The sequence below is a fragment of the Apodemus sylvaticus genome, chromosome 13, assembly GCF_947179515.1.
Source record: "Apodemus sylvaticus chromosome 13, mApoSyl1.1, whole genome shotgun sequence".
NCBI classification, from domain to species: domain Eukaryota; kingdom Metazoa; phylum Chordata; class Mammalia; order Rodentia; family Muridae; genus Apodemus; species Apodemus sylvaticus.
The window spans coordinates 27,690,698-27,707,361 of record NC_067484.1 but is presented as its reverse complement, the minus strand read 5'-3'; the positions used below and the strand labels follow the sequence as shown (position 1 = coordinate 27,707,361).

The 16,664-nt window shown below is 41.7% G+C and overlaps 1 protein-coding gene across 8 annotated transcripts in view; it reads left to right on the top strand.

Moving 5' to 3' along the window:
* Tcf4 (transcription factor 4) overlaps positions 1-12,802 on the top strand; it is a 347,921-nt gene extending 335,119 nt beyond the window's left edge. For 5 of the 8 annotated variants that reach the window (XM_052201427.1, XM_052201428.1, XM_052201426.1 and 2 more), the window contains 5 exons: positions 1,103-1,238; positions 3,198-3,360; positions 6,627-6,856; positions 7,739-7,879; positions 8,076-12,802. In XM_052201427.1, coding sequence (XP_052057387.1) covers positions 1,103-1,238; positions 3,198-3,360; positions 6,627-6,856; positions 7,739-7,875 — 666 coding nt within the window. In that variant the 3' untranslated portion in view covers positions 7,876-7,879; positions 8,076-12,802. The remainder of the gene's footprint in view (positions 1-1,102; positions 1,239-3,197; positions 3,361-6,626; positions 6,857-7,738; positions 7,880-8,075) is intronic. The other 3 variants (XM_052201430.1, XM_052201429.1, XM_052201432.1) reach the window with 1 other exon arrangement.
* The last annotated feature ends 3,862 nt before the right edge of the window (positions 12,803-16,664 follow it).

The window sequence follows — 16,664 nt, the reverse complement described above, 5'->3', positions numbered from 1 at the left end:
TGCTCCCTCAGCTTTTATATGCCTAATGGTTCTACCCCCAGGCCAGCACTAGAGTCAGCAACTGCACGCCCAGTGCCAAGACTTCACCAGTTCTGGACCCCAGCGTAGGCAGTGGGTCCTACCTCATAAAACTCCATGGTATTCTTTTCAAAACAAGTAACCACACTGAACTCGCTAAGTTTATTCAAGGAAGCATAAAGAGTATTTACACTATGGTGTCTTTCTTAAGCTCCAAGTCGCAGAGATGGGAGGAAGCTGGAAAAATGTCCAAAAATCCTCACACAGCAATGATGGCATTACTGGTGTGTTTAATAAAACCTTTATTGGTACATTTTCCGGTGTGGTGGCATTGGCAGAAGTGGTTCCCCTCTGGATTTGGAACTCGGCCGCTGATGAAATACAGTGAACATTAATTTGGAATGGGCTGCCAGTTCTGGAAAGCCAGGTGACATTTTATTATATTCACACCATGCAGGGGCTATGTCCCATACTGCTACAGCTTCCGTTGTCAGAGACTTAGCTGGCATTATGGAAAAAGAGAGAGAGAGGAGGGGGGGAGAATGGCAGGCCCGAGAATCTTATCCCCTGAAATGAAAGTCGAATGCCAAATTGAAATTCCTGTAGGATTTCCGATAGCAATGGGGGAATTGAGAAGCCCACAATTAACCATATGGGCATTAAGATAATTGTCGGATCTGTTGGCGGACATGATAGAAGACAGATGGGTACGAATCCGTGCGCTCCACTGCAGCACCCTGGGAGACAATTTGACGTTTTACCTGCCTGAGCTGCTCTGCCGTATTTGTCACTGGATGTAAGGCATGGCATCTTACTGAGTGTTAAGTGTTGGTTTTTTTGGTTTTTTTTTCTTTTTCTTTTTCTTTTTTTTTTTCTTTTTCTTTTTCTTTTTTCTTTTGCTCAGAACTGTAGGTGTATGTGCAGTCCTTCAGCGCCCTCTAGTGAAATGCACTGGGAGGATCGTTTTATTTCTGCATAGGCTACCTTTATTGCATCAAGTCCCAGATACCGCCCCCCCCTCCCGGAAAATAGCTGTTGTCCCTCCAGTCCACACTCAGCCCTCTGATTTCTTTTGTTGTTTCAGGTTGGGGCCCACCGTGAAGATGGCGTGGCTCTGAGAGGCAGCCATTCTCTCCTGCCAAATCAGGTTCCGGTTCCACAGCTTCCGGTCCAGTCTGCAACTTCCCCAGACTTGAACCCACCCCAAGACCCTTACAGAGGTAAGTCACGTCGAAGACATTCTGACCTTTGGTGAACAGTCGACTTCATGTTGATTTCAAGCATCCTTGGCAGCGTGTTGGAGGCCCTGGCAGAAAACCAAGAACCAAATTTGGTACCAAAGTGGTAAATAATGGGAAAGTAGCTAGAATTTGGATGGCTAATTGTGTTCCTTCGGTAACTGTTTTCCTCAAAGGTCCTCTGACATCCCAATCCCATCAGAGTAGAGAATGAGAGGACAGACTGCCGAGAGGAAATGTTATTTTAGCTATTTCCACATTTTACGAATTTAGATCCCCTAATATGGTTAGTTGTGGCCTGAAAATGAGGTCTCCAAATGGGTAGGAAGGAAATTGTTTTTGTTGTTTAAGATGAAAGGAAATGTAGGTACATTAAAAAAGAGAGAGAGGGAAAAAAAAAAAAGATCTGGGTTGGTTGTTGTTTGCTCTGGAGTGATCAAGCCCCGAAACAATGTGTCATGTGTCTGTGCACCTCCACCCTGCCCCAGTTACAAAGACTTGTCCTGTCCCCAGGAAGTTGTGCTACAAAGACTCAACCTGGGTCCAGCTTCCTGTGCTCCTCATGGGCCACATGAACAGTGGCCACTTATGGTGTCTCCTCATTCCTTCCATGTTTAAAATAAACAAGATAACGCTACCTTGGGAATTCCTATAACCAGCCTTTCAGCTGTTAACCAATACAAACAAATATTGAATACTTTTTATAGATACAGATATGTGTCGTTCATTCTTCACCCAAGCAAGAGTGAGCCCACTGCTTTGCTCTTACGCTTCAATGTTGTGTGGTTCTCAAACTGTAGCCCAAGAGTCGAATTAAAATGCAGATTCTAATAGTGGAGCAGTGGACTACAAATGGCTCAAAGCTCCCAGATGGTACAAATGCCCCTGACCCGTGAAACAAATTCTGAGTCACAAGTTTTTCGAATACACAGATTATAAGTAGAAGATCTCTATGATCAACATGCATCAACCCGAGAAATAGATGACATGGGGGTCATGTTTTAATGTAATATGGAAGCCAGAGAGTGATTAAGAGCACTTGATAGGCAACCACGAGATTAAATGTTGGCACCCACATAACTACCTGAGCATCCTACACACACCCAAAACCCTAGCTCCCACGAGAGAGGCCACAGGAGGATCACTGGAGCTTGCTGGCCTCTAGATACCCAAGGAGACATGAGTTCCGGGCTTGGGAAAGAGATCCCGCCTCCAAGGATAGGCAGAGAATGATAGAGAGGGAAGGGCACCAGATGCTCTCCTCTTGCCTCCCCTAGAGGACAGGTATGCTCGCAGGCACATACATGTGAGCATACACTCCCAGAGACACATACATACAAACAACTAACCTGGCAAATGTTGCATGAGTGTGAGCAGTGGAGCAAAGATGAAACTCCAGGTTTCCCCCGTGAGCAGCGCACCCACTTCCATAGGTCCCAGTTTGAAATGCTGATTACTCGTCAAACATAAGAGAAGCTTAATTTCGGAATATCATTAGGGTATCTATTGAAGCCTTGACTGCACATATTTAGCGTACTCCCTGGGAATTATATTTTAAGGACATTTTTCTATTAAATCATTGCATATGGAAGAAACTCAATATAATAGCTGATATTTACTCAGGTTCTTAATCAGAACATTGAGGTGTATGATTTTCATGATTATGATTTTCATTGCAATTAAGTTGATGTTTTGTAGACAGTGAAATTACCATCTACTCCAAAAGATTGCAAAATAGAATTTAACCTCAGAGCCGATGCAAGGGAAACTTGTTTCCACAGGTGCGTTTCGGAAACTTCACCAGACAGCAGGAGAAATGGGGAGGGATCCCAGTTCAGCAGGACGGCGGGTCCTTCATTTCCTGGGTGTGTGTACTTACGCATGGCCTTCTGGGACATCACCTGACCTCTCTGTTTCTTTTCTGATTTCTTTGCTTTATAGGGATGCCACCAGGCCTCCAGGGCCAAAGCGTGTCTTCTGGCAGCTCTGAGATCAAATCCGATGATGAGGGCGATGAGAACCTGCAAGACACAAAATCTTCTGAGGACAAGAAATTAGATGACGACAAGAAGGATATCAAATCAATTACTAGGTCAAGATCTAGGTAACAGTATATAATACTGTCGCTTCATTTAATTCCTTTATTGGACTTTGATGAAGTGAACAGAACAGGAAGAAACTGCTCAGTTTTTTCCTGGCAGGTAAATCCTCAGATGAGAGGAAAATGAAAGGCCTGTCCTAGAGGCATGTAAGGTATCATTTAAGATACCCACATTCCAGTAGAGCCTAAAGGCCTTTAAATTTACAAATTTGGACCTGATGCTGATTGCGCACCATAAAATTCTCTGTACCTGATTCAAATGTACCTGATTTGTACCCAATTCAAGGAAACAGTTTTGTGTTAAAACTGTATTCTTCAAATTTGCTCAGAAGTATTTTGTCCCTAAAATATTTCTAAAAGGGCTGATTTTAGCCATGCTAAAGAGTCAATTGCTTGTATATACAACTGTAAGGTTCATTTTTTTTCCTTTCTAATTGCTAAAGTAAGAAGATTCTGATTCTCAGTTTTATCCTAAACAGGTTGCTGTGTATGAAATATAATCTAATGTTCTTCCACCACACCACACCACACCACCCCCTGCTACTACAAACCCAATCACAGGGAAATATCTTCAAACTGATGTTCTTAAATATCTGTCCTTTCCACTTAGTGTGTCTCTTTAAACTTGAGTCTGGTCACTGGATGATTTGGATTTCCATAGCCCGATACACATCCCTCATTCCTCCCGGTTTTTTCTTTCCAGATTGCCTACTAGTGTCAAGACTACAGTTTCTTTCAAAGATTGTGGTTGTGGGGGGAGCTTATAGCCTTTTCATGTCTTTATAGCTACCATGACAAATTACATTTTGTGGTTCATTCTGTTACTCCTCGTTTGAGCTTCTATCTTATCCCTCTTTCCCACCCTTGGCATTTCCAGATTTGTGGACACAGTGGCAAGACATCCTTGGGTGGGGAGTTCACATCCTGACCAGCTTCTCTGCTAGCCGAGTTGGTTCTTGGTAATTTAGTGTCCGTCACATAGACATGTTAACGGGTTCTTGGAAGTTTCAGAACATCATTTCACTTGCCTCTAAGTGTCTTCTCATGCCATTGGCAATACATGCCTCTCTGAGTCTGCAAAGAAGCAAGTCTCTTCAAATCTAGTTTATGTCCATGAGCAATTCATTTATGTGAGTAACTAATTTCCAGTTGGCCATTAGCCTGAAAACTTTTATCGGAGAGGTTCCCATTTTCTGGCTCCCAGCTATGTAAGGTATGATACATGGTCAGTATTTAAAATTAGTGCCGGTCTTTTGCTCTGGGATAGGCCTAACGGAGACTCAACTAGTCCTTTTAGCTTAATGGTATGCAAGAACAAGTTAATTGTAGTCTGCATTCCCTTGGCACCAGCAGAAATTCTGGGAGAAGGGAAAGGAGGAGCCAAAGGGGAAATAAGGAAAAGGAGGAAGGAGAGACAGAGGGGGCTTGCTGTAGGCTTCAGATAGGGGTGTGCTGTCCTCCACAGCAGCATGGTCAGGGCTGACTTGGAGGTCATTCTGTCCAGACTTGCAGCACTTCACACCCCCACCCCCACCCTCACCCCCAGCATCTACACATCCTCAGATGCTCTTCAGAGTCCAAGAATGCCACAGTTGTTCTCTCCTGGTTGGTGCTTCTCCAGGGTAGGTGGCCCTGTCTGCACTTGGGATGCCACCGGAGGACTTGCTTTTCTTTATTTCTTATTAGTACATGCTCATCTGCTTACGGGTTTCATAATGACATTTCCCTTCCAGCTCACCCTAGATTTGCACAGTCTCCTCTCCCTTCTTTTTAGTATCTAGCAGTGTACCCGCTTCTTCTTCTTCCCTATGATGGGTAAACTGGAAAACCATATGCAGAAGGATGAAGCCAGGTCCTTGACTCTAACCCTATACCAACAACAGCCACCACCACCACCCCCAGAAAACCAGTTCTAAATGTGTGGACAACCCTGTTGTAAAAACCGAGGCACAGGCAAGGACATTGCAAGTTGGGCTTTGGGGTTTCAGGGACAGGCAGCTTGGGAAGGCTGTACCCATACCTTTGAAGTCAGAACTCACTACATACACAATGGAGAGCCACTCCTGCACATCCTCAGTTCTAAGTTTGAGGATTCATCCTCTTGACAGTTTGACCAATTAGGACCTAGGGGGATTTTCAGCTTCTTTTCAAGTTTTGTACCCAGTGGCTTGGCCTGAAAGTAGTCACCTCCTTATTCTCTCTCTCTCTCTCTCTCTCTCTCTCTCTCTGTGTGTGTGTGTGTGTGTGTGTGTAAGTGCGTGCATGTGCTCACGCATATACACATGGTATCTTGTCTGGAGTTTTTGGTCTTGATGTGTCTTTTGTGAGATTAAAAAAATAATCTCCTCCAAACTCTCTTTTCTGAACCCCTGGCTCCATGAATCCACCCCTGAATGATACGTTTTCCAGATGGCTCATCCGCCCCTCTGTCACCTTCCACTGTCTCAGAGGGTCACTGTGACCATCAGAGATGGTCAGACCCCGACCTTATGCATCCCGATCCCATGCTTTGGTGATGAATCACAAAATATTTTAGTTCTAACATCAAATCCTGCTTTGCCTCCTCTGACTCACAGAGACCATGGCCAGCTAGAAAGAGGGGGTATTTGGGTTTGTCCTAAGTTCCCTAGCTGCTGGCAATTCAGGTGGCTTCCGCTTCTTTTGGAGATCCCCGGCCACGAGATATATGAGAGGCCACAGAAATCATGTTTGTTTGTTTCCCAACTTTTTATTTAATGTGGAGAGGAAATCGTCTCAGGTCTCAGACAATGTTGGTGGACTGGGCAGTCTTCTGAGGTCTTCTCCTGTTAACCTAGCTTGTGTTTACTGTGTTCGACCAAATCATTGTCAATCACTTATTCTCCATAGGTTTCAAATACCACAGCATGAAAATTTTTTAAAGAGTGTTTAAGCAATCTTTCATTGTTTTTGTAAGAATAAGCTAGGGATGGGTTCTGTCTGCATTAAGACTGAGCAACTGTGCATGAGGTCTTCACTCTCCGTCTGTGTCTCCTGCAACTGGACAGATGGACAGACAGACTCTGGCCTTGCCAGAACCCAGTTCCTCCTCTTCCCTTAAATTTGGGAAGACATTTTGGGAGCAACCAAGTTTTGTGTGTGCATTTTCTAAACCAACTCCAATGTCAGATGAAGGTCAAATGGATAAAATCCTACTACTGATGAATATGTCAAGTGTCAAAGAGAATGTCATACAGATACTGTCATTCCCCAACCCTGTTAGTAAAGGTCTCGTCCCTCTTGCGTTACAGCAATAACGATGACGAGGACCTGACCCCAGAGCAGAAGGCCGAGCGCGAGAAGGAACGGAGGATGGCCAATAACGCCCGTGAGCGTCTGAGGGTCCGCGACATCAACGAGGCTTTCAAGGAGCTTGGCCGCATGGTGCAGCTCCACCTGAAGAGTGACAAACCGCAGACCAAGCTCCTGATTCTCCACCAGGCTGTGGCTGTCATCCTCAGCCTGGAGCAGCAAGTACGAGGTCAGCACATAGATCGCTGAGCAGCCTCCTCAGAACTGCTCGGATGTGTGGCCGAATCAAAATCCCGTCTCCTGTGACTGCGTGGTAGAATGCTCTTCTATGCAGTGTTATACTACAGCTTTTCTGTCTGTGTTATGATTTGCCAACCTATTTCCATTCCTTTCTTTGGACAGGTAGATGTGTATAAGGGGGGGCAAGTGTGTGTGTGTGTGTGTGTGTGTGTGTGTGTGTGTGTGTGTGTGTAGACCAAAGCTTAATTAGCCTGGGGTATCATTCCTTTGGAGTTATCTATCTCCTTTCTTGAGACATGGCCTCTCACTGGGACCTGAGGCTTTCTTTCCCTTCAGACTAGGGCTAGCTAAGCAGTGAGTGCTAAGGATCTGTCTGTCTCTGTCTTGCCACTGCTGGACTACAAGCTTGTCACCACACCTGACTTTTTTTCTGTGCGTGCTTAGTAACTAAACTCAGGTCCTCAATGCATTCACACTAATCACTCCTAATGAAGCCATCTCTCTTCCTGGCCTGTTGTTTAACTGTTGTTGTTTTGACTGAAGACTCTTGTTCTGTAACTAGTCGAGTTCAGTCTAGCCTAGAACTCGACAGCACAGACTGACCTTATATTTGCAATGTTCCCTGACTCTGACTCTCAAGTGCAGGGATATCAGGCCTTGGCCATTATGGCTGCCTTCATACTGTAAAGTGGTGGTGTGGATCCTGCATGGCCATTGAGCCGGGCCACCCGGAAGCACACCTCCCCTAACTGCTCCCCACATCCTGTCTCGTGAAATGGAGTCTGAATGTTTGACATGAGCAGAGAAGTACTTCCCTACCCTCTACAGAGCCTTGAACTGACTGGATGACTTGTGCTTTCACACCCCACAGAAAGGAATCTGAATCCGAAAGCTGCCTGTCTGAAAAGAAGGGAGGAAGAGAAGGTGTCCTCAGAGCCTCCCCCGCTCTCCTTGGCTGGCCCGCACCCTGGAATGGGAGACGCAGCAAATCACATGGGACAGATGTGAAAGGGTACGCTGGGGAGCTTCACACCACTGCTGCCATCCCATAGTTCTCTGGGGTACATGAGTCACAAACAGCAGGTTTTTCACAGATTAGCCAATTATTTTTAATTCTTAAAAAAAAATAAGGAGAGCTTTTAAAAAAAATAAAAAAAAATATTTTCTCTCACTATATTAATTATTTTTTTCTCCTTTTCTTTTCTCAGGTCCAAGTTACCACCTTGCTTCATTAAAACAAGAGACCACTTCCTTAACAGCTGTATTATCCTAAACCCACATAAACACTGCTCCTTAACCCTGTTTTTTTGTAATATAAGACAAGTCTGAGTAGTTATGAATCGCAGACGCAAGAGGTTTCAGCATTCCCAATTATCAAAAAACAGAAAAACAAACAAAAAAAATGAATGAAAGAAAGAAAGAAAAAATGCAACTTGAGGGACGACTTCTTTAACATATCACTCTGAATGTGCGAAGCGGGATGTGCAGGCTGACACACAGCCCAGAGACTGAATGGCAATCCTCCCACACTGTGGAGCAATGCATTTGTGCCTAAACTTCTTTTGGAAAAAAAAAATATAATTAATTTGTAAGTCTGAAAAAAAAATATTTAATTTAAAAAAATTGTAAACTTGCAATAATGAAAAAGTGTACTTCTGAAGAAAACGACATGAACGTTTTTGTTGGTATTCAAGTCAGCTAGTGTTTCTAATTACCGGATATTGAATAGGGGAAGCCCGGCTGCTCTCATAACAAAACCAGCAAACGTCCTGATGGCAACGAAATGATGACATTAGCCATTCCTTAGGGTAGGAGGGACAGATGGATGTTATAGACCTATGACAAATATATATATAAATATATATATAAATATATATTAAAAATTTAGTGACTATGGTAAGCTTTTGTTGATTTGTTTCAGACTTTTTTCTCCTGTAAAAAAATAGTACTGATTAACTTTTTTAAAAGAAAGATTTTACTGTAAATATGGATTTTTTTTTTTGTCTGATTTTTGTCCCTTCCCCCGGTTTGTTATCGTAACCTGTAGTGCCAACTCTGCTTCCGGAGGGGCAGTGCAGGACGAAATGCTGACCCTGATGTTGCTTCTCATTCATAAATAGTAGAAAGTTGTTTCTCCAGTCTTTTGGGAACACAGGACTTAAAAGTCACATCATGTGTAGGAATTACACGCAGCATTGCCCGGGCAAGGCAGAAAGTGTTTGTCTGGCTTGAGGCGCTGCCCTTGTTACCCTCTCCTGGGATTTTCAGAGGTACACGGTTAGAATGCTACAATGTTACCACTGTGCCTTCCAATGTTTATATCATCGGAAACATAACATAATCAAAGTGGCTGTGATTTAACAAAACGATTCAAGTGTTACCTACCTGTGTAGCCGAAGTAGTGTGCAGTGAGACGTTTCTGAATACATGGTCAGATTTTTTTGGAAAAAAAAAATACAAAAAAAAAAATTAAAAAAAAAAGTCAAGTTCAAAAACCGTCAAATGAGAAAATTGCAAGGAGTGTGACAGAGCTGATTGATTTTGTTGCTTTCTTGATTTTTTTTTTCAAAATGGGTTTACTAAAAAGTAGATGACTTACCTGCCTCCTCCTTCGTCTGAAAAAAAAAATGCCAACCAATCACGCAGCATTATAACAAGCCTTATAAGCCCTAAAGCATTAAGTTGCACTTTCATGAGGAGGGGTAGCGCAGTATTCTCTCTGGCCAGTATGAGTGAAGTTTATACTTAACATTTGATAGAAACATAGAGCAAACTATGGCACAGCAACTCAAGATAGCTAGCGTTGACTCTGGGCACAATTGAACCAATTCCCATCCTAAATCTTTCCAACAATTGACTTTGGTGTGTAGTGCAGTGAACATATAGGACTCCTACTCAAGCATTTGTCAGCATCCTTTTGTCTCTAACTGGGTTCTGTTTTGACAGCCACACAATCTTGGCATGTATTAAGAAAAAAAAAATCCCTGTTGAAGTAGTTTTTCCACCTATCAACACTGAGTAAATGCCATAACTCCATGGAAATGGCCTAAACCATCCCATTTGTTGTCCTGAACTACCAGTTACATAGTGACGAAACACATCTGTAAATTTTATGCAACCAATGGCAAACCTATCATTATTTTGAAACTGTGTATGTAAAAGTTATATTTTTACATGTAGACTCTTGTTATTATGTGTTTTAATACATTGTATCAGTTTTTTGTTTTTTTTTTTAAAACTGTGTGGTTTTAAAAAGTCATTTAAATGAAATAGTGAGCTACAAGAATCTGAAATTTATGTTCATTTCTGAAAATGTAAGAACAAATAAGATAGTTACCATGTGGTCACCTTTTACAAACCCATAAACATTTTGATTAGCTGTGTGTGTGTGTGTGTGTGTGTGTGTGTGTGTGTTGAAAACTGTAAATATGTTCAGTAGTGATAAAACTAAAATGCTTTGATTTGTTGAGAAGTTCCTAAAATGTGGAGGTGGATTGAAAATGTAGAAGAACAACAGGAATCCAATTTCATGAAAAGTTCTTTGGGGGCTTTCCTGTGAGATGGTTGAACAAAGGCCCTCTAAGAAGGGCAAAGAAGACAATAACTTCCCCTCCTCCCTGAACCGTGGAAACCATGTGTATGTGGTCTCTCACCATGTTAAAGATTTTCTTTCCGTGATACATTCTGCACTCATTTTGTATAGTCTGCCAAGGCGGGTATCCCTAGGAACAATATTATTATATAGGAAGCAGGTATACTCTGATCACATTCAGGAGAAGCGTATAGAAGAGAATATGGTGTTTACTCTTTAGGGAACTGGAAATACTCCCTGCATTGATGTATATCTTCAGAATGGCACTTTTGGTACATGTTATCATAAAGGTGCTTACTAAAGCAGAATCAAAGTTTTTCAAATCTGTAAACAAAGCAAAAAAGTAAATTAGTCATTTGATAATTTTTTTTCCAATTGGTGCTTTTATATTTTGTTCTCACTCGGACAGAGAAAAAGCTGCAATTTCTTGTTCACCGGCTTTGATGTATTCATTACTTGGTAATGTAATACGGCTATTGTCAAATTCCTTTTGGAAATAAGCAAAAGACTCCCCAAAGGCCAGCAGCAGCTGCTGGCTGCTTTCTGCTTGGTGAGGAAACATGATCTGACCCTCTCTGTAGTAATTGGGTTGTATCTCCAGTTTGAAAAAGAAGGAAAAAGGGAATGTGGCCGTTTTAATGTGTGTGCGTGTGTGTGTTTTTTTTCTTGTTATTTTGTAATTATCAAACCCAGGTAAGATATTGGTATTCCTGCACTGGATTTTTGAAAGAAACTTAGCAGAAGACAGGATTAAAATACTATACAACATTTCATAACTGTTCAATACTATACCAGATGTATCTGAGGACGGTGAGGCATAGGCTCATGATCGGTTGAAGAGACTCAGACTTTGAAAACAACTTGGAAAAGTTGATCCACCTCCACATTCAAGTAATTTATGAATATGCAGAATTAGGGATCTGTCCATCTTGGAGTTGTTAACCATTTGTCTTCTGTGTGGCAGTGAGGAACACTAACACTTTACAACTGTCAGTTCACCCAGTGGTACAACTGATTCTGATTCAGTCTTCCGATTCCTGGTTTTGTTTTGTCTTTCCACTTTTTTTCCTATATTATTATTATTATTTTATTATTATTCGTGATCTTTGTTTTGATGAGGGGTTGGGAAGTGGGAGGGAGTCGAACTGAGACTAGGGGTTGAGAGGATTTTGGTTTTTTTCCATCTTTGCATCCAACAGGCAGAATATGGTCTGTGTCCAAAACGGAACTTAAGTCAGGAAGGAAACCATTCAGCATAAACAAGCACAACATGTAGTCTGCCGGCTGACTGGAAGCAAAAATAAATTAATAAATAAAGAAATAAAAAACACATGCGGAGGTGAGGATGGAACGTTCTGGATTCCAAGACAATGGGGCACCAAGGCCTGCAGGCCTCCCCTTGACTTTGCTTTGATTATGTTTGTTTTTCTTTAGAGATGTTTTTTCTCATGGGACTTGAAGTGACTCATCTCTGTGCAGTACTGGTTTCGCCATATGCTCATTTCAAGTATTATAGACATATGTAATGGTGAAATATATGAACTGTGGCCTTTTTCATTCTTGTTACTTGTGATGCAATTAAGTGAAGATAAGAAAAAAAAAGCAGAGATTTACCATGTATCAGTGCCTGGCTTTTTGTTATAAAGCTTCGTCTGTCTAGTGCTCTTTTTGCTATAAAAAATAGACTGTAGTACACCCTAGTAGGAAAAAACTAAATTTAAAAATAAAAAAGTATATTTGGCTTATTTTTCGCAGGAGCAATCCTTTTATACCATGGATATTACAAAAAAAATTGTCAGATTCTGAATATTTCTTCTTTGTAGATTTTTGGAATCATTATGAGTAAAAGTTTGTTACTTTATTTTACTATTTAAAAGATGTTATTTTACCATGTGTTACTGAGATGAAACTGTATGGTATAGCTTCTTCTGTTTGTTTTTTGTTTTAAGTTTTTTTGTTTGTTCGTTTTTTAGTTGTAGGTCGCAGTACAGACTTTTTTTTTTGTTTTTTTGTTATGTTTTGTTTTGCGACTGTACACATAGCTGCAGCATTAAAAACTTTTAAAAAAATTGTTAAAAAAAAAAAGAAAAAAAGGGAAAACGTTTTAAAAAAAAAAGATAAACAGTTACACCTTGTTTTCAATGTGTGGCTGAGTGCCTCAATTTTTCATGTTTTTGGTGTATTTCTGATTTGTAGAAGTGTCCAAACAGGTTGTGTGCCAGACTTCCTTCAAGAGGCAAACAACCCAGCTTGGTCTGGGCCGCGACCTGTTCCCATCTGTAGTTACTCGATGAAGTCATGTACATGACCGTTCTGTAGCAATAAATGTGCCATTTTTATAAACCGTCTCTACACTCTTTTCATTTCACTTCTCGTGCACACAGTCCTCTTCTCTGAGACCAGAGCCACTCTTCCTGTGTTCTGAGTGTTGGAGGTACTGACAGGTGAACAAAACATTAAAAAAAAAAAATCACAAAAACACATTGAAAGGCAAAGCCCTTGGTTCCTCAAGAAGAGATGCCCCTTAATGAAAATGGAACAGGATGCATGCAAAACACAAAGAAAGCTGTCTAGAGGCTTGACTAATTGAAGGACTGTGATTAACGCGCGCCCGTGATGCTGAAGCCACGCACTGGAAGAGCCCTGAACTGGGCCAGGGTCTGGGGTTGTGTGGCAGGTTGCTGAGCCTATTTAGCTATTGGCTATTTAGCAGAACATTCTCAGCTAGACCTTTTCAATCGAAATAAATATAAATGAAAATCCAGGATAGTTTTATTTTGTATCACTTGTTAAAAACTGCCTATTGTTATTTGCAGTTATATGCTATTATATTGTACTGATGCAATGGTACACTCCAAAATTCTGGTTGACACTGTTGACTATTATCCTGGATGTAAACAACCAGAGAAGTATTATTATTATTTTTAGCTTGTAAAAACTGATGTGTGTCACCTATGGGAGGGAAAACCTGTACAGATTAAAATTATGCAGTGTTATGTACTGTAAATTAATATTTTTGCAGAACGGACACCAGCCTACTTTACACAGCCTGAGGGCTGCTTGGCATTGTGCTATAGAGATGTAACATGGCAACGAAAGCCAGCCTGTGGCACCGGAGGTCTTAATGGAGTGTTCTAACTGGGTGCATGGGATTGGGGGGATGTCTCCAATATTGCTCCTGTATTCTTTCTCATGGGGTGTAGCGACTAGTTATGTTGTGATACCATTTGATTAACATGTAAAGTGTCCTCATAGCCAGATGTTGGAAGCTTGTTTCTTCCCCCCACCCCCATTTTCTTTTGATTGGATTGTTTGCAGATATTTAAATTTTATGAAATTTCCAAATATTTTGGTTAAAAGCTCCTTTTAAATAATTTGAGATGTTCTTTTGTTCTTACTGTGTGTTTTAAATATATATATATATATATATATATAAAAGCCACAAGCATTTAGTCTTTTAGTATTATATTTTATCATATAATTTCTGATACTAAGACTAGGCACCTGTCTGGTGTCTTATATAATCCACTAACACTAGGTTTATGTGGACATATGATAGGGTACATAAATTTACGCTCTGAACAGAATTTAGATTGCCTGGGAAGGTAGAATATCCACATGTTAGCAAGACCCCCATAAGGGCACAATAGAAGATGAAATCGGGCACCATTTTCAGCCTTATCATTTGATTCATTCATATAAAACCAGGTGAAATTTCTATTCTAGGATAACAGCCTAAGAAACATCACATGAGCCCTTCTGTAAGAGAGAACTTGAAAGCAGCAGCTACTGCACTGCTGGCTGGTCATCCTGGGAGCCCACACTTAACCTGTGCTTCTCCTCTGCCAGCTAGATCTCATAGCCCGTAAGTGTGCTCCTGCCTTAGACTAGCCACCAGTCCGTGTTTTCACTGGCCAGTGCCAATGCTGTCAAGAAACATGGCCCACAAGTCTTGAGATCAGGGATGTGCAATGCCACTGGCTACCAGCCTGTGGGCACCACTGCAGGACTGGAAGAATGGCGGGTGCTGTGAATTACACCGGTTAAAACAACTAGGCATAGCATACATCCACTAGCCGGGGATATGAACAACCAATTAAAATGGTGACATTTACCCCTAAACACAGCATGTTCCCTGTGGGTTAGCCCACCCCTCACCCCGCCTCCGGCTTCAACATGGAACAGTGTGTACCTCTCGTCACTCTTTTATACTGTGAGTGACTTGTGGATATTTTGATAGCAAAAGAACCCACTGTACAAGAAAAACATGAGAATGATCACATTACAGGGACACTTGTTCACAGAGTGCAAGGTAAAAAAAAAAAAAGAAAGAAAAGAAGAGAAACCCAGAACTTTCAAAAGTCATGAAAGCAACCCCACTGCCCTATACTGAGCTGGTTGAGCCTAACCAGAACTGGACTGCTGTCTGGCTTTACTGAATTTTTTTAAAGACCCTTTGTGTACTACAGAAAATAATATGGTCCTCAGCCACATCTGTTAGGCTATATTTAGAAATCCAATAGCTTTGGCATTGGCAGGAACCCACATGCTTCTGGTAGGAAACAGACACTAGCCAAGAGCAAAGTACAAATGCCCATGCAGAATCAGACCTTGGGCTTGCGATTTCCCACAAACACCATCCCGTGCTGAGAAACCTTTATTCTTTGTACACACAGAAGAGACACAGGCACAGATACACACACTCAGAAGACAGTGTAGTGGAGAATATAGGAACTTGAGTTTTGGAAGAAATTCTATTACTTTGCTTAGCCTTTTGTGTCTAATTCCCAAGAGCATGTTCCAGACCTTAGTGCTTAAACAAGAAACCAGTGTTCTGGCTTTGGGCCTAGTCATCTCTGTACAGGGCCATCTACTAAAGGGCTGGTCCAGTCCCATTAGCTTCACACAGGTTCAGCTTGTCTTCTTTCTATCATCCTTCCATGGCTTGTCTCAGCAGAGTCCCTAAACTCTTGAACATCTCCTCTTCTACCTTACTCTGCACATAGTTGACTTATTACCAGACAGGAAGGTATTTCTGTTTCCAGAGGTCCATCAAACTCAGTTCCTTTCACTCTGGCCTACCTTTAGAAAGGGGAATCAAGCAAACCAGCTTGTTCTTTGACAATGGATTTTAAATGCAAAATAGTCCCCAGAGTAACATGTAACATCCCATGGTATTTATGACCATCTTCCTTTAAAATATTAAAGGCTCATCATAGCTTTATCCTAACCAAGGCATCAGTAAATATAAGTGCCTCATTTGAACTTCACTAGTGCTTTTGTTCTCTTTCTGTCAGAGGGTCTTGCACCACCATAGTTCAGCGGTTTTAGATTTGGGATGGTGGTGCTGGCAGTTTAGGTGGAACCTGTGGACCTTGACCTTGAGGTCTTTTCAAGTGACATCGGCAAACTGCCTAACCAAATTCTAGCACAAAGTAAATTTCCTCTTATCATCACCTTTCCTTCCCTCTTTAATGAAAGGCATCAGAGCAATAAAAGTTAGGAAAGTAAAGGGAAGAAATCTAGTGACTGTTAATTGAACAGAGAGTGAAACTTGCCCTTCATCAGTGCATCCGTTCTAGATGCTGACTGGTTCAAGGCTCTGGGAGAGTTAAGAGGCAACAGTTCTTATATGTAGGAAGGTGGTATGGAGATAACAGGCATATCTCAGGACTGGTAGAAATGTGGAAAGGCCATCAAACCTTACTAGGGTGCACTAACAAGAGGCACTGGAGTAGGTTCCCAAGAAGGCAGGACCATTGTAAAAGTGACAAAGTGTGGAACACCTTTTGATGGAATGGGGTATGTTCTGAATTTAAAACAATGTGGTTTTGTCTGTGTTATCTAGAGCAAGGCTTGTAGAAAGCTGACAGTAGTTAAAACCAGGGCATTGGTGCAGAAAACCTTGACATGGGTCTCACCTTTCCATCATCAAAGATACTTTAGACCCTTGTACTGCCTCTGCAGTAGACCAATTATTTGGGGCTCTCAGTGCACAACTTTGTAGGTGAAGAGAACTAGACACATAAGGTCTCTCCCTGGTCTGAAACAAACAGCCAGGAAGAACCCTATCTACAGAAGACAAGCAGATCCAGAACTCAAGACCATGGCCAACCTTTAAAATGGACTTTAGTTACCTAATTCTACCCTAGTTCCCCAAGCAGCACACAATCAATCAATGAAAGGGTCCCTTTTGCCTTCCAGA